General features: G+C 41.0%; 1 protein-coding gene across 7 annotated transcripts in view; it reads right to left on the bottom strand.

Annotated features, from left to right (window-relative positions):
* The window catches only part of LOC122563582 (coiled-coil domain-containing protein 171-like), a 268,787-nt gene that overhangs the window by 193,982 nt on the left and 51,504 nt on the right, over nt 1-23,301 (bottom strand). For all 7 annotated transcript variants that reach the window (XM_043717497.1, XM_043717514.1, XM_043717527.1 and 4 more), the window contains exons 6-10: nt 20,393-20,539; nt 13,774-13,866; nt 5,244-5,404; nt 4,610-4,748; nt 1,872-1,974 (exon numbers count right to left, since the gene is read on the bottom strand). In XM_043717497.1, coding sequence (XP_043573432.1) covers nt 1,872-1,974; nt 4,610-4,748; nt 5,244-5,404; nt 13,774-13,866; nt 20,393-20,539 — 643 coding nt within the window. The remainder of the gene's footprint in view (nt 1-1,871; nt 1,975-4,609; nt 4,749-5,243; nt 5,405-13,773; nt 13,867-20,392; nt 20,540-23,301) is intronic.

The raw sequence follows: 23,301 nt of genomic DNA, 5'->3' as shown, positions 1-23,301 counted from the left end.
ATGGGGCTGGAACCAGATGTGGCAGACGTTTTTGGGATGGAGTAGGTAGTTAATGAGGCAAGTTTGATAAGATACAGCGAGAAAACTTGCTGGGCCTTGCAATGGAAATCCCTCCAAAAAATCTCAATATAACTTGGACTTTGCCAAAAATATATAAAATTCAGCCCACAATCTTTAAAAATCACCAATAAAAATAATAATATTAAGAACACTCCATTTTGTGGAGTTTCATTTGGCATCATGTTCAGTACAACATTGTGGGCCAAAGGGCCCGATCCTGTGCTGTACCGTTCTATGTTCTCACCAGAAACATTTGTTCATGGATTAAAATCATCAACTTTGAACATTCATCTTTTAACATTATCTACTACAGACTATATTTTTGTAATGATTTGGAGATGCCGGTATTGGACTGGGGTGTACAAAGTTAAAAATCACACAACACCAGGTTATAGTCCAACAGGTTTAATTGGAAGCACACTAGCTTTCGGAGCGACGCTCCTTCATCAGGTGATTGTCACCTGATGACAATCACCTGATGAAGGAGCGTCGCTCCGAAAGCTAGTGTGCTTCCAATTAAACCTGTTGGACTATAACCTGGTGTTGTGTGATTTTATATTTTTGTAAGTTGTCTGCAGTTTAATATTATGCTTCACCTTCAGGTGGCTGGCCTCCTTGAAGAAGAATTCATGTTAAATTCACATCTGAGGCAATGCAAGCAATGGGGAACACAAAGAGCCAAGGTTAAATGACAAAATATCACACTTCTGCAACTAGTCCCGGAGATGTAATTAGAGTGGAGCTCCCAATCAGTAGGTCACTCAATCACCTCAAGTTGAACCCATGGCTTATATTTTTACTTTAATTGCATACTATAGAAATGGTATTTTGCTAATGAAAGCAACAGTCCTTTTCTGAAACATTCATTTAATAATTGCATTAACACAAATTTGACTGGGACAGAAATGTTTCTCATTATAGCATGTTCCTTCACTATAGTGGCCTCCCATTGTCTCCTCTGAGACTGGAATAAAAGTATGCTTTTCCCTGCAAAAATGCTCACTACAACCAACCATGAGCTGTCACTATTTAAAATGTCGGTCTAATGCAATATAGTTGGCTTTCACAGAATCCTTAGACCAAGAAAAAGCACTAAACCATGAATTATTGACTGAAATGTAAATACAGAGGAACCTCAACTATCCAGCATTCGATTATCTGAATACTGGATTATCTGGCAAGATTGCAAGGGCCCGATGCTCAGCTAAACTATGTTATCCAGCATTCAATTATCCAGAATTCGATTAACCGAATGAAATACCACCCGCCCGTGTCCTTTGAATAATCGAGGTTCCTCTGCATTAACCAGTACAGAAAGGAAATGTTACTGTGGAATTTCTTTCACATGCCCAACATGGAGCATTTACTCTTTTTTTTAAATGTTAAGATAACAACCCTCATAGTTGTCCTAAATAACCTTCCTGAATTGGCAGTTCCAAGTTGCTTAAGATGCTGCAGTATTTTGGCTCGAGGTACATAAAAAACATCTGGTCCCTTTCCAGGTATTTTACTTAGAAATCTGTGAGGGCCTCAGTTCCCTAATAATAAGCCAGCAAGCTCACTCTTTACTGCCTGTCAAGTTGACCCTGGCACTTGTAAATCAAGCTCCAGCTCAGCAGCATCAGGCCTACATTCTGTCACCTTTTCTCAGCCTGCTTGGCCACTGTACTGCTGTGAGGACCACTCTTATCTTGTCATCAGATCAGTGCATGTTGAGAAGAGGGATTACAGCGGCATCTGCAGAATTCCCACAATGCAGTGGCTTTTGGAACACTGACAGCTGCATCTGTCATTTCATATAGTCAACTAACCTGATGTCCGTAGGCCTGACACAGCAAAATTGCCCAAAAGGAGTTCTAGCTCTCTCATGCTGCCCCCATATGTTTCTTCCAGGAAAGCCTGCCGTTTCCTTGCCTTGTAAGAGAATTAAGGACAGATCTTATTAGAAAGAAATTAACATGTTACCACAAAAATAAATGCTTTTACACAGCTACATTAAGTAATATTTACAAGTTAAAACACAACCAAAGATGCCAATTTATGAAAGGATTTACAACTAGAAACAACTAATAAATTGTCTAAGTACCAAGATCTCACTTGGTTAAGCTAAGTAAATAAATGTGTAGGCACATATATCTAGAAAATAAAATTTGAACAGCATAACAATTTAAATATCAAATAATTTTTCATAAATGTCATCCAGAAATGTCTCTATACATTTATCTTTAATTACAGTATGTGGAACAGGATAGACATTTAACTTCAACATTGAAATGATGCATCAGCTACTGAAAATATCCACAGCAAAATTTACTTCCACTTAAAGCAAGATAATGAAATCTATTGATTTGGTATAACGTTTCAAAACCACATATAAACTTAAATCTCACCAAGAAAACAGATAACATTTTTAAGTTTCAGAAAGCCATTATGATGACTCTATGTGTCAAATTATTTATTGACATAGCAATTCTGTACAATTCTGCTCACTTTTTTGTTAAAGATCTCCCAATAGTGTTAAAGGTGAAAATTCCAGATCAACACCCATATATGTCCACCACATTAAAATAAAATCAAACTAATATAAAATATGTAGACCACTTAAATGGTAAAATAGTTGGACCTTTAACGTTTCTGTTCAGACTTTCACCAGAACATGTGAGCAAGCTACAGTTAATTCTGTGACTGTTCTAAGATGAAGTACAGCTGTTCCTGGTAGGGGGACGCAGACATTCACCTTCTACAGCAAATAATTATGTTTGTTACCCAAGAATCAACAAAAAAAAAGGCATAGCTAATATTTTTAACATTAAAAACAGTCTTGTAGCAAGGTTAGCTGTCCCTAAAGGTCAAAAGTAAGCTAATTATCATACAACTATAAATACAGTAAATTCTTGGCTCTTTGCGTTCCCCATTGCTTGCATTGCCTCAGATGTCAATTTTGCAGCAAATTTCTAATACTTAAAAAAGTCAAATTTAAAACAAAACTTCATTGTGAATAGAAGGCAATTTGATAGATTTGCTCATTTTTTGAAAAGTTATAACATTTTCATAATTTTACCTAAATTGAAATCCTCACTCTTCATGCCCTCCCAGCCCCTAGTCATGTCTAACAAATCCTCACCAGGATACGTTCACAGCTTTCCTCTCTCAATCTTCACAATGAGGAATTCCTCAATCTCAGTGATTTCAATTTCTATCTCAATTCATCGTGCTTGCTTTTCCAAATGAATTTTCTGCTCTCTTCAATCACTACCTCCATATAAATGTTCCAAGCCATATTCAAAACTGCTATCACTGCCCTCCCTCTCACCTTGCTTCTGTCCCTGAGCTAGTTACCTCAAATGGTCTCACTATTCCCATTACATCAATCATAGATAAGCCACCTAATCAATTCCTTTCATCATTCTCCACATAGAGGCCTCTCTACCATTTCCCCAATCCCAACCATATCTGTCCTAGACAGAACACTGTCACAATGTACTTGCAACTGCATGTTCAAAACTCTGCATTCAAAACCCCAGTTGGCCTTTGACCATTCATGAACTACGGCATTTCTGCAGCCATGACCTGCTGAACTACATGCTCATCTCCATTATCGATGCCTCAATTCCTGTAAAGCTATTACTTTCTCTCAACCTGCCTGTTATCCACTCAGCTCTCCACTCCATTCCGTTAATTTCACAGATGCAGACTTGAATGGACATGGTGGAAAACTGAATCAGCCATTCATTATCAGATCATTTTGGGCCACAAAGTATCATCAGTATTCCTGATGCTTAATTCCCAACTTCAACCCCTTTCTGCTCAGTTAACCAAGTCTAGAGTATGATTCAGAGGTGCCGCTGTTGGGCTGGGATGCATGAAGTTAAAAATCACACAACACTAGGTTACAGTCCAACAGGTTTATCTCAAACCTCAAGTATATTTTATTCTAAAGAAGACTCATAATTAACTCTCCACAGATGCTGTCACACCAGAGTTTCTCCAGCATTTTCCATATTTATTTCAAGTATTAGCACATCTATGTTTTCACTATATATTCCCCACTTCCTTTGTTGGTTGCAACATATTGATCCACCTCTGATGGTTCTGCTTGAAGGAGGACCCACATTCAAAATATAAACATTTTCACTTTCTCTATAACAACTGTGTGGCCCATAACAAAATTCGAACATTTTCTGTTTCTGTTTCATGAAAGTATAAAGCTTCATTTCCATACTAAATAGTAGCGGTTTAGTAAAGTAGCTGCAAGTGGTGTGAAAACAATTAAACTTCAAAAATAAAACTCCTAAACAGTACCCAGAGTCAAATTTAAAAGCAGCTTTGAACTAATGGGGTTCACTCAATACTAGTCAAACTTCAGCTCAATTACAATCTTCACAGGTGGCAACATACATATCAGATGACCACAGGCATTATTACAGTGCACCATCCACTCCTATCTTTCCAGTACTTAAAATAAATGCAGCCGTTGTAACCTTGCAGTCAAATAGTATTCAGCATGAATACTGTTTTCAGCTTCATTTTCTATCAAGTTTATTCTTACTTTTCTTAGCTCATCCTGAAGATTTTCAAAACTTTCCTCATGGCCCTGAAGCATTTTTGTAAGGTCAGCAATCACATTATTCTTTTCTTCAATTTCTGCTGTCAACTGTTGTTTTGATTCTGTAAATTCTTTTTGTAATCTTAAGGAGAAAATGGCAAGTTTAGTTAAAATTTGTAAATTTAAAATAAGAGCAACTTTCAAAAACTATGCTTCGTTAGTTTAACAAATTTAACAAGCCAAATTGTTAGCTTGTGTAATTTAGCAATGAGTCCCTTATTATTTGACACCATACTCAAAACATAATCCAAAAAACACAGCACTTTCACATTATAGAGTATTGACATGTGGTTATGCCCAAGAGATTTGGTTTTGAATCCCACTGTGACAGATGATGAGATTTAAATTCTATAAAATAAAATCTGGAATAAAGAGCTGACCTAATGGCAGCCGTATAACCACCGTCGGTTTTCGCAAAACCCATCTGATTCAATACTGTCCTGGTCACTAATGACACCAGACTCACAGCAACATGCTTGACTCTTAAATGTCCTCTGAGCAATTAAGAGTAACAAAAAATGCAGGCCTAGCCAGCAATTCCAATGTCCTGTGGATGAATAAATATATAAACTCTTACTTCTGTAATTGATTAGTAATTTCTGTAGCTTTTGATTTCTCCCTTTCATATGAGAGTTCAATATCGCTGAATTGCTGTTTAATCAAGTCCAAATTTAACGCTGCATCTGCATGACTTGACTTTTCCACTTGCAACATATTTTCTAGGTCTCGTATGCGCAACTATGAAACAATTAAAAAAATTAAAAATGATTCAAAATGTAGGATACAATCATAGGTACGAACAGTAACAGGTTCTTTCAGAAATACCAGTTTTTGATGCACACCATTCAAAAATGTAATCGCAAGAAACAGTGTTCTGCATATTATGGAAAATAATCATTTATATAAATTGTTACCTCAGAAACTGACAAAATTAACTCTCAGTGACTTTATAATGGATGAATATTTACTGCCAATGTAAAAGAGACACAGGGAATAAAACTAGTCTTTGCAAAACAGGCTGATAGCGACTCAGCAGTTAATTTCCACCACATCCAATCTTATTATTGTTGAAGTTCATAGGCCAATAGTTCAACAACTTTTGGAGACTAATTTAGACATATCACTGTGTGAAATTAAATATCTTGGCAATATTTTCCAAGTCAATGTCAGTTCAGTTGGAGCCCATTTTACACTGCTGGCTGAAATAGATTTCAATCCTATCATATATTTAAAATTTGTCGCATACGCTGCCTGACAATAAGTTGTTTGAGAATAGATTACATTATAATCAAGTAAATATAAATATAAAAGGTGCTAAGATTTGTCTGGCCATGCTGTTTTTGAAGCTGAAGTCACTTTTACAAACATTTCAACAGACAGAAATGATCTATTAACAGGGACTATTGTCACCAATACTGAACATGCAGACTGTTAGGTGAAGTATTTTTGCAATATGACTTTTCAATTTTGCTTCATTAAATATATGAACTTATGTTAGGTGTTGTACTAATTAAATGCAAAGTGGAGATCTTTTTATGCAACATGCCACAACAGATGTAATGTAGAGCAAGAATCATTATGGTGCACATTACAAGAGTAAGAAATGAGGGTCAAGTCACAAGAGCTAACCCACTAACAATTGAGCAACATATAAAAGTGATTCAAATTCTATTACACCCTCGCAGATAGCATTCAAAGTACACGTGGCAACATTCCATTATACATAATAGTGCTGCCCAATAAAAGGGGGTCAGTTAGTTCAGTTGGCTGGTGTGCAATGCAGAATAATGCCAAAAGTGTAGGTTCAATTCTTGCATCATCATGAAGAACTCTCTTTAACCTCTCCCCTCGCCTGAAAGCATGGTAACCTTCAGGTTAAACCACTTCTAGTTGCCTTGCTCGAAAGACAGCAGTCCTACGGTGCATAAGGTAAGAAAATGTTTTGCATTCAATTCATAATTGCAGGAGCAGCAATTACTGTTTCATATGCTGTTGCATTGTTTTGGAACTTTGGGGGAAAAAAAAGTCAAAACAATCGCAGTTTTAAAAGGGAGAAGTACAGACAAAGGAAACACATTGTGAGGTCATTGCAGGAGAGAAAGAGAGAGAGAAAACCTGCAAAGTTACTGCCTTTAATGTTTGAATTCTTGTATCGCTGGACATCGGAGTGCATCTGGGGAAATTATCAAACAGTGAAATTCACAACTGATCTGGGAAGAACTGTTGGGCGAAATTCACAGCACAGAATCAGATAAGTTAATCGTTGTTTTAAGTGTGGCCTACAGAGAATCCTCAGTAGTGAGTAGAGTAGTTCTTTCTTAATTATGTGTTTTTGGGGATATGACTCATGATTAAACTTAAAATATACACCATAACTATTAACCTAACCTGGGGCAGTGTTTGTAGAGGAATAAGACGGTGTTATTTTCTGGGTCAGTAGACTGTGAAGAAGCAAAAATGGTCTTTAATAGAGTGATATGTATTTCTTGTCAGATGTGCGAGTTTAAAGAGAGTTTCTGTGGATTATATCTGCTATAAATGCTGCTGGCTGCAAATCTTATCAGATCGAATGGATTGGTTGGACAGACAGTTAGAAGCAATGACGAACTTGCAACCGCAACAGAATGTGGTGGATAGCAGTTATAGGAGGGGGGGGGGGAAGTCTCAGATACAGTCACATAGATGGGTTAACACCTGGAAAGGTAAGAGAGAGGTAGGCACCTAGTGCAGGAGTCTTTTGTGGATATACCCATTTCAAACAGGCATGTTGTTTTGGAAAATGTAGGGGGTGATGGATTCTCAGGGGAACGTAGCATGAACGGCCAGGTTTCTGGTATGGAGACTGGCTCTAGTGCAATGAGGGGTACATCAGGTTCCAAGAGATCAATTGTGTTAGGGGATTCTCTAGTTTGAGGTACAGACAGACGTTTCTGTGGCCAGCAGCAAAAAAGCAGAATGGTGTGTTGCTTCCCTGGTGCCAGGATCAAGGATGTCTCAGAGAGGTGCAGAATGTTCTCACAGGGGAGAGGGGCCAGCAAGAGGTCATTGTCCACATTGGAACCAACTACATAGGAAGGGAAAAGGTTGAGATTCTGAAGGGAGATTACAGAGAGTTAGGCAGAAATTTAAAAAGGAGGCTCTTGAGAGTAGTAATATCTGGATTACTCCTGGTGCTACGAGCTAGTGAGGGTAGAAATAGGAGGATAGAGCAGATGAATGCATGGCTGAGGAGCTGATGTATGAGAGGATTCACATTTTTGGATCGTTGGAATCTCTTTTGGGGTGGAAGTGACCTGTACAAGAAGGACGGATTGCACTTAAATTGGAAGGGGACTAATATACTGGCAGGGAGATTTGCTAGAGCTGCTCTGGAGGATTTAATCTAGTAAAATGAGGGGGGCCCAGGGGGATAGTGAGGAAGGAGATCAATCTAAGACTGGTACAGTTGAGAACAGAAGCGAGTCAAACACTCAGGGCAGGAAGGGACAAGGTAGGACTAATAAATGAAACTGCATTTATTTCAATGCAAGAGGCCGAACAGGAAAGGCAGATGAACTCATGGTTAGGAACATGGAACTGGGATATCATAGGAATTGCAGAAACATGGCTCAGGGATGGGCAGGACTGGCAGCTTATGTTCCAGGATACAAATGCTACAGGAAGGATAGAAAGGGAGCCAAGAGAGAAGGGGGAGTGGCATTTTTGATAAAGAATAGCATTACAGCTGTGATGAGGGAGGATATTCCTGGAAATACATCCAGGGAAGTTATTTGGGTGGAACTGAGAAATAAGAAAGGAATGAACACTTTATTGGAATTGTATTATTGACCCCCTAATAGTCAGAGGGAAATTGAGAAACAAACTTGCTCGGAGATCTCGGTAAGAATAATAGGGTGGTTCTGGTAGGGGAGTTTAACTAAAAGGGCATAGACTGGGACTGCCAGAGTGTTAAGGGTTTAGATGGAGAGGAATTTGTTAAGTGTGTACAAGACAATTTTCTGATTCAGTATGTGGATGTATCCACTAGAGAAGGTGCAAAACTTGACTTACTCTTGGGAAATAGCGCAGGGCAGGTACCTAATGTGTCAGTGGGGAGCACTTTGGGGGCCAGCGACCATAATTCTATCAGATTTAAAATAATGATTGAAAAGGATAGACCAGATCTAAAAGTTGAAGTTCTAAATTGGAGAAAGGCCAATTTTGACAGTATTAGGCAAGAACTTTCGAAAGCTGATTGGGAGCAGATGTTTGCAGGTAAAGGGACGGCTGGAAAATGGGAAGCCTTCAAAAACAAAATAACAAGAATCCAGAGAAAGTATATTCCTGTCAGGGTGAAAGGGAAGGCTGGTAGGTATAGGGAATGCTGGATGACTAAAGAAATTGAGGGTTTGGTTAAGAAAAAGAAGGAAGCATATGTCAGGTATAGACAGGATAGATTGAGTGAATCCTTAGAAGAGTATAAAGGCAGAAGGAGTATACTTAAGAGGGAAATCAGGAGGGAAAAAAGGGGACATGAGATAGCTTTGCCAAATAGAATCAAGGAGAATCCAAAGATTTTTTACAAATACATTAAGGAGAAAAGGGTAACGGGAGAGAATAGGGCCCCTCAAAGATCAGCAAGGCGGCCTTTGTGTACAGCCGCAGAAAATGGGGGAGATACTAAATGAGTATTTTGCATCAGTATTTACTGTGAAAAAGGGTATAGACGATATAGACTGTAGGGAAATAGATGGTGACATCTTGCAAAATGTCCATATTACAGGAGGAAGTGCTGGATGTCTTGAAACACATAAAAGTGGATAAATCCCCAGGACGTGATCAGGTGTACCCTAGAACTCTGTTGTAAGCTAGAGAAGTGATTGCTGGATCTCTTGCTGAGATATTTGTATCATCGGTAGTCAGAGGTAAAGTGCCGGAAGACTGGAGGTTGGCTAACGTGGTGCCACTGTTTAAGAAGGGTGGTAAGGATAATCCAGGGAACTATAGACCAGCGAGCCTGATGTCGGTGGTGGGCAAGTTGTTGGAGGGAATCCTGAGGGACAGGATGTACATGTATTTGGAAAGGTAAAAACTGATTAGGGATGGTCAACACGGTTTTGTGCGTGGGAAATCATGTCTCACAAACTTGATTGAGTTTTTTGAAGAAGTAACAAAGAGGATTGATGAGGGCAGAGCAGTAGATGCAATCTATATGGACTTCAGAAAGTCGTTCGACAAGGTTCCCCATGGGAGACTGATTAGCAAGGTTAGATCTCACGGATTAAAGGGAGAACTAGCCATTTGGATACAGAACTAGCTCAAAGGTAGAAGACAAAGGTGGTGGTGGAGGGTTGTTTTTCAGACTGGAGGCCTGTGACCAGTGGAGTGGAGTTCCTGAAGAAGAGCTTATGCCCAAAACGTCGATTCTCCTGCTCCTTGGATGCTGCCTGGCCTGCTGTGTTTTTCCAGCATCACATTTTTCAACTCTGGTCTCCAGCATCTGCAGTCTCACTTTCTCCTAGTTCATCTTAACCTACTGTGAATCCTCTTGCAAGGAGGCCTACCTTGAAAAAGCTCTCCTCCTCCCTCTACAAGGATCTCAGTGAGTCCCTCTCTCACTGCACCCCCCAGATCATCTCCTCTGCCCTGAAGCTCGTCAGCCACGCCCTGAAACAGACTCGCTATCACAGCCACATCTCATTCCTCAGCACCTGCCTACGGAACCGACTGACCCCGCATGGACTCCGGACTACATTCAGACCAACACAATTTGGATCCAACAAGGACAACGAGTACCTGCAACAAATCCGAAGCCTCCAGCAACAGACCTCTCTCCAGATCCTCCGCTCCACGCTCGCAGCCATGTGCCGCTACCTACACTCCCTGCAGTCAGCCCTGCCCCAACTCAGGACAACACTCTCCCAGACCTGCAAAGGACCTTTGCTGTTCTTCATCCTCAGAAGAATTCATACACTGAACAAACCTTTTTTCCTAGCCATATCGAACATCAAAGAAAGTAAGTACAAAAAACTTTCATGTACTCACCCCCACACTCCAGATTCCTTGACCGTTCCTGAACCTTCTCACAACCTCCAGAACTGCTCGGGCGCCATTGCCCACACGGCCGCTGCAGCCACCACCGCCGCGGCGAAAGGTGACGTCACTTCTGCCCCCACTGCCGCATGGATAACAGCCACCACCGATCATGCAGCCTCTGCGATCGCCGCCCAGACAACCGCCTCCACGATCGCCAGGAAGACCATCGCCGACAGATACACGGGCGCCGCAGGATCCACGACTACCGGGACCAGCGCCGTTTCTGCCCGGCGTGCCACTTCCGCCCCTGGAGCTGCTGTCGCCACAGCCACTTCCTCCCCCAGTGACGTCACTCACCTGCTCAAGGACCACACCGCACACTACGCCACTCCCACGTTGATCTCCGCCCCCACATCGATCTGCGCCCCCACGTCGATCTCCGCCCCCACGTCGATCTCCGCCCCCACGTCGATCTCCGGAATGATCAGTCCTCAGCAGAGGCCTCACCTTCATCCCCCTATGCTCCCGGATCAATGAGTTCAACACACGGCTAGACATCGAGCAATTCTTCCTCCACTTTCGCCTCCACGCCTACTTCTTCAACCAGGACTCTCGCCCACCTTCTGACGACCCTTCTCCCGCCTCCAACACACCCCATCCACCTGGACACCCCGTGTTGGCCTCTTACCCGTCCTTGATATCTTCATATCCAACTGCCGCCGCGACACTGACCACCTCAACCTGTCCACCCCTCTCACTCACTCCAACCTCTCACCCTCACAACACGCAGCCCTCCACTCTCCCCGCTCCAACCCCAACCTCACCATCAAACTGGCAGACAAGGGAGGCGCAGTGGTAGTTTACTGCACCGATCTTTACACAGCTGAAGCTAGACGCCAACTCGCGGACACCTCCTCCTACTTCCCCCTTGACCCCACCTCCCACCACCAAACCATCATCTCCCAGACCATCCATAACCTCATCATCTCAGGAGATCTCCCATCCACCGCCTCCAACCTCATAGTCCCACAACCCGCACCGCCCGTTTCTACCTCCTGCCCAAAATCCACAAACCTGACTGCCCCGGCCGACCCATTGTCTCAGCCTGCTCCTGCCCCATCGAACTCATCTCTGCATACCTCAACACTGTCCTGTCCCCCTTAGTCCAAGAACTCCCCACCTATGTTTGGGACACCACCAACGCCCTCCACCTCCTCCATGATTTTCGCTTCCCCGGCCCCCAACGCCTAATCTTCACGATAAACATCCAGTCCCTATACACTTCCATCCGCCATTACGAAGGCCTCCAAGCCCTCCGCTTCTTCCTCTCCTGCCGACCCAACCAGTACCCTTCCACTGACACCCTCCTTCAACTGACTGAACTGGTCCTCACTCTTAACAACTTCTCCTTCCAATCCTCCCACTTCCTCCAAACCAATGGGCACCCACATGGGCCCCAGCTATGCCTGCCTCTTCGTCGGATATGTGGAACAGTCCATCTTCCGCAGCTACACTGGCACCACCCCCCACCTTTTCCTCTGCTGCATCAATGATTGTATTGGCGCTACCTTGTGCTCCCACGATGAGGTTGAACAGTTCATCCACATTACTAACACCTTCCAACCCAACCTCAAACTTACCTGGACTGTCTCAGACTCCTCCCTCCCCTTCCTAGACCTCTCCATTTCTATCTCGGGCGACTGACTCAACACAGACGGTTCCTGAAGAAGGGCTTATGCCCGAAATGTCGATTCTCCTGCTCCTCGGATGCTTCCTGGCCTGCCTGTGTTTTTCCAGCATCACATTTTTCAACACCAGTGGAGTGCCACAAGGATCGGTGCTGGGTCCTCTACTTTTTGTTATTTACATAAATGATTTGGATGTGAGCATTAGAGATACAGTTAGTAAGTTTGCAGATGACACCAAAATTGGAGGTGTAGAGGACAGCGAAGAGGGTTACCTCATATTACAACAAGATCTTGACCAGATGGGCCAATGGGCTGAGGAGTGGCAGATGGAGTTTAATTCAGATAAATGCGAGGTGCTGCATTTTGGGAAAGCAAATCTTAGCAGCACTTATACACCTAATGGTAAGATCCTCAGGAGTGTTGCTGAACAAAGAGACCTTAGAGTGCAGGTTCAGAGTTCCTTGAAAGTTTAGTCACATGTAGATAGGATAGTGAAGAAGGCATTTGGTATGCTTTCCTTTATTGGTCAGAGTATTGGGTACAGGAGTTGGGAGATCATGTTGCGCCTGTACAGGACATTGGTTAGGCCATTGTGGAATACTGCATGCAATTCTGGTCTCCTTCCTATCGGAAAGATGTTGTGAAACTTGAAAGAGTTTGGTATGTGTATGGAATGAGCTGCCAGAGGAAGTGGTGGAGACTGGTACAATTGCAACATTTAAGAGGCATTTGGATGGGTATATGAATGGGAAGGGTTTGGATGGATATGGACCGGGTGCTGGCTGGTGGGACTAGATTGGGTTGGGATAGCTGGTTGGCATGGACGGGTTGGACCGACGGGTCTGTTTCCATGCTGTACATCTCTATGACACTATATCAGATATTTCTCACAGGTGTGTGTACATACAGGGTAAGTGCTTAGAGTCAACTGATTCCATGGGACCCTAATGTATTTCCCTACTCCATCACCCTGAGCGAGGACAATCTGTCAAACATGGAAGATTACCTGCAACAGATGTTGGTACATTCGAAAATCTACAATTTTGAGTACTCCTAAATGTACCTCTTCTTCTTAAGCAGATGAGATAACTTATTTAAAACCAACATACTGTGATCCTTATGAGGGTATTAAGTCAAATACTCTTACATTCCAAAACAAATGAAAGACTGTGGTGCGTTTTACCGAACAGTTCTGAGCAAAACTTTGGCCTTATATGAATTTTCACCTCAAACATCAACAAAATACTCAAAAATATTGTGCAGAAGCTTTTGTTTTAAATCTCATACGATTCTTGCATCAAAGCAATCAAAAAGATTTTTTAATGAAGAGATTTGTACCTGCGGCATGAATAATTTGCAAGTTTATCCAACATCTTAAACTTGAGAGGGATAGTTTAGCTTTACCTGAATAATTTCAGAGTTAAATTTTGATTCCAGATGTGCAGCCCTTTCTGCCTCAATGTTTTCTTCTAATGTGTTCACTCTTTGCTGTGCGACCTTAAAAACCAAGAAACTATCAGATTTACTAATTCTATAGTTTGCAGGCAATTAGTACACAGAGATAAATTAATTGCCTTTAGTCCCAGTGTAATAAAACCCCCAGGATATCAAAAACCAAAAGTAACTAATTAAAGAAAAACTTAAAATTCCACTTTTTGTAGCTGTTACTTTCATACAAATCAATGTAGCAAGATGCACTGCTCTACAAGATAGGAATAAATGCTTCCAGATTTAGTGGTCAGTTCTAAACAAAACTTGATAGCAGATTACCTTTCCAAGACTATAGCACACAAAAATAAACAAAAGAATTGCACAGAATAAACTATTAGATATGTTATCACAACCTATCACTTCCTGTACATGTGGCAAGTGTTAAAATTTAATGTCACTATTCCAAATGGTTCTTTTTTGAATATAAATTGAGAGGCTAGAAATATTCATCAGGTCTGGGAACAGCTGTCAAGAGAAACATTGATGACTTTTAATCAAAATTGGGGTTAGTAATGTTACAGGTTTTAAGTACAGAGGACAGTAAACAGGGTGAGGGGGTGATGGGTGAGGATCAAAACCAACCGGTCTTTAATAGGCTGTAGATATTAAATGCAAATATGAGAATGAAAACAAAAAGCAATGAAGGTGAATGAAGTACTTGCAGAAATGCCCACCTTGGGGATGTTCCACTCTCCCCTCAAATGGGATTCTGTTTGTTTATTTTACCTTGCCCACTATAAATGCTTTCCATTTCTCCTCTCATATTTCATTACTCTCGCCTTCAGTCAATCACCAGCGTTCTAGTTGATCCATACTTTTTAAATCAACCTATTCAGACATGGTGTGAAATACCTCTAGAACAAGGGGTACTTTGGCCTGAGTCTTCTGGCTCAGACGTAGGGACACATACTATTGTATGACAAGAACCCAGATTCTGGACACTCGTGCTTGATTAAAACTGGTTATAACATTTTCTATTCTGGGGTATCACAAACCTACAACGCTGACTGTGTCTCTCTCTGAAGATGCAACCTAACTTACTGAGCATTTCCAGCATTCTATTTACATTTGTGGTTGCCAGAAACAACAGTATTTTGTTTGGAGGTTTTGTTTGGCATCCCAGTTAAATATGTCCTTCAGACACATTACAAAAATAAATTGAATGGTTCTTTATTCAATTACTATTGGTAACAGCATGTTGTGCCCATGATGGCTACCATTTGACTCCAGCATCTGCAGTCCTCACTTTCTACTTTCTTGGACCTAGGTCAATGATGTAATCAATGATAAATTGAAAGCTAATTATAAAAAGAAAAATGACATGTCTCTCACAAAAAGCAGTTCTTGTTTTTTTCTGGCCTTAGAAATAATGTTCAACTTGCAAATGCAAATAATGACTTGTCCAAATTGAGAACACTGAATACAGAGGAACCTCGATTATCCAAAGGTCTCAGGTGGGGAGTTTTGTTTGGTTAATCGAATGCCACATAACATAGTTAGCCTTGCATCGGGACCTTGCGATCTTGTTCAGACAATCCAAAATTCAGTTAATCGAATGCCGGATAATTGAGGTTCCTCTGCATTTAGTTTAGCCTTCATAGTCAACTACGTGTGCCCTTGGCACTGCAAGACTGTGATCTCACGTCCATTGTCTAGCCATTGACATTGGTCCAATCTGTTATCTGCAGTAACATTTTGTTCCATCTGCTGACATGAAGTTTTACTACTTGCAGTCTTTCCAAAAGTTTTGCAAATTTTTCAGGTTATTAATGCCGACTCTGGTTCCAGGTCACAATTTCTCTCTCTCAATATCCTTTAATATTTTATATTGGATAGTGAGACTCTTAACTATTCCTAATTGCCTCACCAACATTGGTCCATGTTATCCAAATTTCAGATATTTATCCATGTTATCAACCAAGAACACAACCAATAGCAACAGATATTATAGACCTTGGTGAGGTTTATAAAATCATGAGCGACATGGATAGAGTGAATAACCAATGAATATTTCCAAGGGTAGGGGAGTCCAAAGTTAAACAGCATAGGCTTAAGATGAGAAGGGAAAGATTTGAAAGGGACCTGAGAGGCAACTTTTTCAGGCAGCGGGTGGTGTCTGTATGGAATGAGCTGTCAAAGGAAGTGTTGGAAGCAGATACAATAACATCACTTAAAGGCATCTGGTTGGGTACATGAGTACAAAGGGTTTAGAGGGATATGGTCCCAATGCTGGTAAATGGGACAAGACGAGTTCAGGATAACTGGTTGGCGCAGACAATTTGAACCAAAGGGTCTGTTCCTGTGCTGTATAACTCCATACTTATCTTAACAGATTAGCGGACAGTCCATTCAAAGTAATTGAGAAATATGATGAAATAACAGATCATTCTTTCGAGTTGCTGTGATTGAGAGTTTTGTATAGTTACTCATTTGCTTTAAGCTTTTAGCAAATTAGTAAAGGATATAGTTTGAATCCTTTCTTCTATTTTTTCAGCATGGAAGAGAGTTTTGCATTACTACGACATACTGCGTTTATTGTGTGGAAGTAGGAGAGCATTCAGTTTCGATCTGACAAAGTAGAATATTTCCTTTTTCCTGAAAAATCAAAAGCTGTGAAGCAGCAAAGGAGTTGTGTGTTGCTGTACACACATCACAAAAAGTGCACAGGTACAAATAAATTCAAATGAGCTAACGGAATGCTGCCTTTTATCTCAAAAGGTTTAGGAATGTAGTAGGAAAACATTAGCAATGTTGATAGGGGTAGGAATTCATAAAGGGACTTAGATTAAGTACCCAAATAAAAGTAAAATACTGCAGATGTTGGAAGTCTGAAATAATAATGAAGTGCTGGAGAAACTCTGTTGATCTGCCAACATCTATGGAGAGAGAAAAAAAGTTGGCATTTCCAATTGTATTACTCTTCCTTGGAACGCCCATCAAAATTACTTAGATTAAGTAAGTGCACTCTATCTATTCCAATGTCGATTAATCGGAGATAATTCACTTTGAATCCAAGAAAGAAAGCTCAGAATTTGTTTTTTAAGTCTGAAAGACAAAAAGCTGTGAAAGTGCAAAAGGATTTGGATGTGCAATTTCACAAATCATCAAAAACCATTGCACATTTACCGACAGATTTACATATAATTCCCATTCAAAGCAGCTGGAATGCAAATGGAAGGAAGTTATGCTTCAGTTGTCTAGAGCTTTGGCCAAACCCCTTGTGAACATACTGCAGGCAATTTCAGATGTCAACCTCAAGAAAGATGCATCAGCCTTCAGGAGTTAGTCAGAATTTTCAAATTCAATAGGGGCAATGATCTACTCAAGACATTTAAAATGACTAATGCACAAAATCAAATACAAAGGCGATGGGAGGGCAGTTTTTCGTTCGGATAACTGATTATTTGGATAATCGATTTGACCTTAAACAAAGGAAGCCATACTGAGCATAACTGCATTAAAACACATGTTTACAGAGTTTTTCATTCAATCGCAAAAATTTGTACAAACACTGGATACCACTTAAAAGTGCATGATAGTTTACAAATCAAAGCACTTTTTGTGTAAATAAAAATATTGCAAAATAATAACCAATCTCTTCCTCAAAGAAAATATCCAGCTGCTGTTGCTTTAGGTGCTCCTGTCTCTTTTGTTTTGCAAACAGTAACATTTACCGAAGGTGCATCAACTTAATCAACTCAACTCCATCTTGTGCTTCATACCACTCCATGAAAAGTTGCAAACTGTCGATAGCTTTGTTAATGGGGATGTCGGTTTCTGATTTTCCTTACCATCCACAGCGTCGATACTTTCCCGCTGTTCTTCCGTGACTACATTGATAATCTGATCGCCGTTGAGTGTCTCTGTTTCAATGTTGCTGTCACAGTTTACCCAACCATCAATCTCAGCCTCTATAATGTCTCCCAATCTCAGCTGTCTGTAGTTCTCGGTGACGTCAGTGGTTAGCCTTTATCTGGACAGGCGTCCCTCTTCACCGTCACAGCTACCAACATGCAAGCCATTCCATGACTGTCGATGGCTTGATGCAGTCCCAAGATTCAGCAATCACGAACAAAGTGTCCTCGATTGTGAATGCCTTCATAATTTCCTGCACTCCTTTGGCTACACTGTCTTCACGGAGGACGGCACGCAATATGCTATGGCGATAATATTTGTTCAATATTGCGATGATTCCCTGATTGAGGAAATTCCCTGGTGATTTTAATTTGGTGTCTTCCATAGTGTGTGACCCCACATTGTAGACAAGCAGAAGGGGACGTTGCTCGAGTCCAACGCTTGCTAAATGTAATCTGACGGCAGGTACAAATTCTTTCTGAAACCAGGATGAAAAAAGTGGATATGTCATCCATGCCTCGTCTTGGGATTTGGACTTCATGGGAAATGAGTTCTTGTCACAGTTCTTGAAGCAACGTGTATTAGCATAACACTCAATGCAGACAAGTGGTAATTTATGAGCGCCAGTGGCGTTGACACAAGGGAAGATCGTAATGCAATCCTTCTGCACTTATGTCCCGACATCTGCTTTTCTGTGCTGGACACAAGTGTTTTGTCCAGCAGCGCATGTCAAAACAATCCGCTTTCATCAGCATTGTACAAATTGCTCAGGTTTATAATTTCCTTCACAGATGATGGATTGTAGTTTCTGTCTCTATCCTTCCACAGTGCTGTCATCCACAGAGTTCTGCTCTCCAAGAACACCGAGTTGCCTAATGCCGTGACAATGTTTAAAACGCTGTAACCAGCCCAATGATATGCTGTGATCGGCCTCACTGGCATGGAGTCATTCGTGGAAACTGGCAGCCCTTTCTAGTAGCATCAGGCCAGATATGAGTATCCCCTTTTCACACGCTGTGAAAACTACAGAAATACAGCTTGGTCAAGTTGCTCTTCTTTTGCTGGCTTCATGGATTTTATTTTTAATGCATTTGAAGCGTCACTTTGGTTGTTAAGTTTCTCAGTCGCCGGCCTTGCTTTCCTGCTGTTCCAATATTGTACTCTTGTGCAATCTTTGATGCCTTTTCACCACGATCCAGACGCTGTAAAATCTGCTTTTCTGTTCAATTGTCACTGCTGTCCGCTTACTCTTTACAGACGTGATAAGTACAACAAACTCAATCACTTATAACAGATACGTACTCGGAGGAAAGTCACAGAAGGAATAAAGACACCACTGGTTTTGTCATGCATTGAAATCCTCCAGCATGTCAGTCATTTTTATGTGTTAAACTTATTTTAATACTGTTTATAATTGACCGACCGAGATTGTTGCACCAGTGTCATTAATGCCTCTTTGATGCAACATTTGCACATCTTCTTCAGTGCAGGTCATCCGAATTCACTACTCATTTAAACAAAGGATGCAATTGTCGCACCATTGTCAGTAACACTCAGAGTCATAGAGTCATAGAGATGTACAGCATGGAAACAGACACTTCGGTCTAACCCGTCCATGCCAACCAGATATCCCAATCCAATCTAGTCCCACCTGCCAGAACCCGGCCCATATCCCTCCAAACCCTTCCTATTCATATACCCATCCAAATGCCTCTTAGATGTTGCAATTGTACCAGCCTCGACCACTTCCTCTGGCAGCTCATTCCATACACGTACCACTGTCTGCATGAAAAAGTTGACCCTTAGGTCTCTTTTATATCTTTCCCCTCTCACCCTAAACCTATGCCCTCTAGTTCTGGACTCCCCAACCCCAGGGAAAAGACTTTGTCTATTTATCCTACCCATGCCCCTCATAATTTTGTAAACCTCTATAAGGTTACCCCTCAGCCTCCAACGCTCCAGGGAAAACAGCCCCAGCCTGTTCAGCCTCTCCCTGTAGCTCAGATCCTCCAACCCTAGCAACATCCTTGGAAATCTTTTCTGAACCCTTAAGTTTCACAAAATCTTTCCGATAGGAATTCTCACAGATCCTATTTGGTTAATCTGATTTTCAGATAATTAATGTTTGGATAATTGAGGTTCCTCTGTAAACAATTGCGTTCAAAGTGAGAATCCAGATCTAAATGGCATCATCTTAGAAGTAGGAGTGAAACTTAGAAGCACTGGGTGTGGAAGAAGAGGCTCAAAGAAGCAGTGACTAACAACCCTAAGAATCACTGTGAAAGCTTTGGAATTTGGGCATGGGCTTGAGAAGACTACATAACTCTGGCATTGACTCCTTGAAGAAGTGTAGCATTCTTAAGCATTGCTCCCAAGAACTGCTGATATGTAAACTCTTGGAAGGCAAGGCCTGCCAAGAGCTCTCCTTCCCTTGCTCAGGATCTCTCAACCTACTGCTGCAATTCCTCCTCTTCCAGATAGAACAGAATTCCTGGTAAGTTCCACATGATAGGAAGAGAGACATCTCATTGTCAAAGTTGTAAAGATAGTACAGTTGCAGAAGGATTATAGTGCAAACCACAACGTATTCATAATACAAAGTTTTTAAAAAGTCCCAGTGGTTGACCCATGAACAGCTAAGGATTCAATTATGCAATAACCTGAGATAGCAATTTACCTCCAGTTCCCTTTTTGATCGTTCCTCTCGGTCAGTACTATATTCAAATTCATTTTTCTGTCGTCGCAGTGCTTCCATGAGATTGTTGCGCTCAGCTTCTAGTTCCTTTAGTCGCTTCTGCAGCCCAACAAACGTTTGCTCCTGACCCTTTGTGAAAAAAAATAAGATTTCACCAATTTAAATGGCAACGTTTACTAACTGAATTATGATTTTCATCAAAGTTCATACTTTACGAGCTGAAAAGAATAGTATTATTTTGGATTTCATACTTCTACAATTAATACATCTACTAATGCATTTAGCATGGTCACTCAACTATGACCATTAAATATGTTTGCAGTAAATACAATGCAGCTGTTAATTTTGATTTTAAAAAATGTCCTTAGATTAACATGTAGAAAGACTCTTAAATTCAAAATTAAAAGACCAAATAATCCCAGCAGTGTGTTTATTTTTTGACCATGTAAATAAACAGTAACCAAAAATGTATATGAAAAAAACAAAAATGAAATGCTGGGAAAATGTGCACTGAAGAGATGCTCAATTGCTGGAAGGATAACGAAGAGGAAGTCATTTGAGAATGGGACATAGAATTGAGAGATGTCAGCTTACATAATTATTGAGATTTATACACACTTCACTTTCTGAAGTCTTCAAACACTTCTGTTTTTTTGGATCTCCATGATATATATCATTCCCTAGATAAGGTCTGATTCAAACATTGCACTGCACTATCTCTATTAATTAACCACAATATGGTATGCCCATGTGTTCCTTATCCTAATCATACCTTCAAAAGCAATTGGACTTTGTTTGGTGCATTTAACATAACAGCAGAGAGCATAATTTACCACCATGTCAAATTCAGAGGTACATACTTGACTACTGCATTTAGGTGTTGTTGTGGTTCTGTTCGCCGAGCTGGGAAATTGTGTTGCAGACGTTTCGTCCCCTGTCTAGGTGACATCCTCAGTGCTTGGGAGCCTCCTGTGAAGTGCTTCTGTGATCTTTTCTCCGGCATTTATAGTGGTTTGAATTTGCCGCTTCCGGATGTCAGTTCCAGCTGTCCGCTGTAGTGGCCGGTATATTGGGTCCAGGTCGATGTGCTTGTTGATTGAGTCTGTGGACGAGTACCATGCCTCGAGGAATTCCCTGGCTGTTCTCTGTTTGGCTTGTCCTATAATAGTAGTGTTGTCCCAGTCAAACTCATGTTGCTTGTCATCTGAGTGTATGCCTACTAAGGATAGCTGGTCATGTTGTTTCGTAGCTAGTTGGTGTTCATGGATGCGGATTGTTAGCTGTCTTCCTGTTTGTCCTATGTAATGTTTTGTGCAGTCCTTGCATGGGAGTTTGTATACTACGTTGGTTTTGCTCATGCTGGGCATTGGGTCCTTTGTCCTGGTGAATTGTTGTCTGAGAGTGGCTGTTGGTTTGTGTGCTGTTATGAGTCCTAGTGGTCGCAGTAGTCTGGCTGTCAGTTCAGAAATGTTTTTGATGTATGGTAGTACGTCGTATACAAAATCCCATGCAAGGACTGCACAAAACATTACATAGGACAAACAGGAAGACAGCTAACGATCCGAATCCATGAACACCAAATAGCCACGAAACGACTCGACCAGCTATCCTTAGTAGCCACACACGCAGATGACAAGCAACATGAGTTTGACTGGGACAACACTACTATTATAGAACAAGCCAAACAGAGAACAGCCAGGGAATTCCTAGAGGCATGGCACTCATCCACTGATTCAATCAACAAGCACATCGACCTGGACCCAATATACCGGCCACTGCAGCGGACAGCTGGAACTGACAACCGGAAGCGGCAAATTCAAACCACTATAAATGCCGGAGAAAAGATCACAGGAGGCTCCCAAGCACTGAGGATGTCACCTCGACAGGGGATGAAATGTCTGCAACACAATTTCCCAGCTCGGCGAACAGAACAACAATGAGCACCCGAGCTACAAATCTTTGCACAAACTTTGAACTGCATTTAGGTTTTTATTTTACCCTCCTCCCCACTCCCCCCAATTATATTTTTTTCTACCAAATCTTCCATATTAGTGAAAACAATACATGCTGGAGATCACAGTATCCATAGAGAAAGAGCAAGCTTCAGTCCTGAGGAAGAGTCATCTAGACTCTAAACATTAGCTTGCTCTCTCTCCATGGATACTGTTTGACCTGCTGTAATCTCCAGCATTTGTTGTTTTCAATACAGATTCCAGCATCTGCAGTAATTTGTTCTTACTTTTATATTAGTGACACTGAGAATTATTGAAAATATAAAAATCAGTGGCATAAATGAGAAAGCATCAGAAATTGAATATAGTTTTCTTTTCATGCACACAATGACTTTTTGAAAGTGATGTAAAAATGAACATTTTAAGAAATATGCATCACAAAATTTATTTTAATGTATATTGGAGACATGACTTCCATGTAGCCTGAATGACTATATTTATTTGTATGAGAGATATCATTCTGAACTGGTCTGAACTCCAATATCTAGGTGTCTTTGACAGTAAAATGTTGTAGTGACATGTTTTCTGTAATAAATGTTGGCGTTAACTGTTCCAGGAATAGACCGTTTACTATGAAAAATTCTGCTGAAAGTAAATGTACAAAATTATCATATTCTTTCTTCCAATGCACATTTCGGCAGACCATAAGACATAGGAGCAGAATTAGGCCATTCGGCCCATTGAGTCTGCTCTGCCATTTAATAAATGCTGATCTGTTTCTCAACCCTATTCTCCTGCCTTCGTACTGTAACTCTTGATCTCCTTACCAATCATGAACCTATCTATCTCTGTCTTAAATACACTCAATGACTTCACAACCTTCTGCAGCCATGAGATGCACAGATTCACCACCCTGGCTGAAGAAATTCTCATCTCACT

The sequence above is a fragment of the Chiloscyllium plagiosum genome, chromosome 2 (assembly GCF_004010195.1).
Source record: "Chiloscyllium plagiosum isolate BGI_BamShark_2017 chromosome 2, ASM401019v2, whole genome shotgun sequence".
NCBI lineage: Eukaryota > Metazoa > Chordata > Chondrichthyes > Orectolobiformes > Hemiscylliidae > Chiloscyllium > Chiloscyllium plagiosum.
The sequence above is the reverse complement of the archived record's forward strand: the minus strand, read 5'-3'. Positions and strand labels throughout refer to the sequence as shown.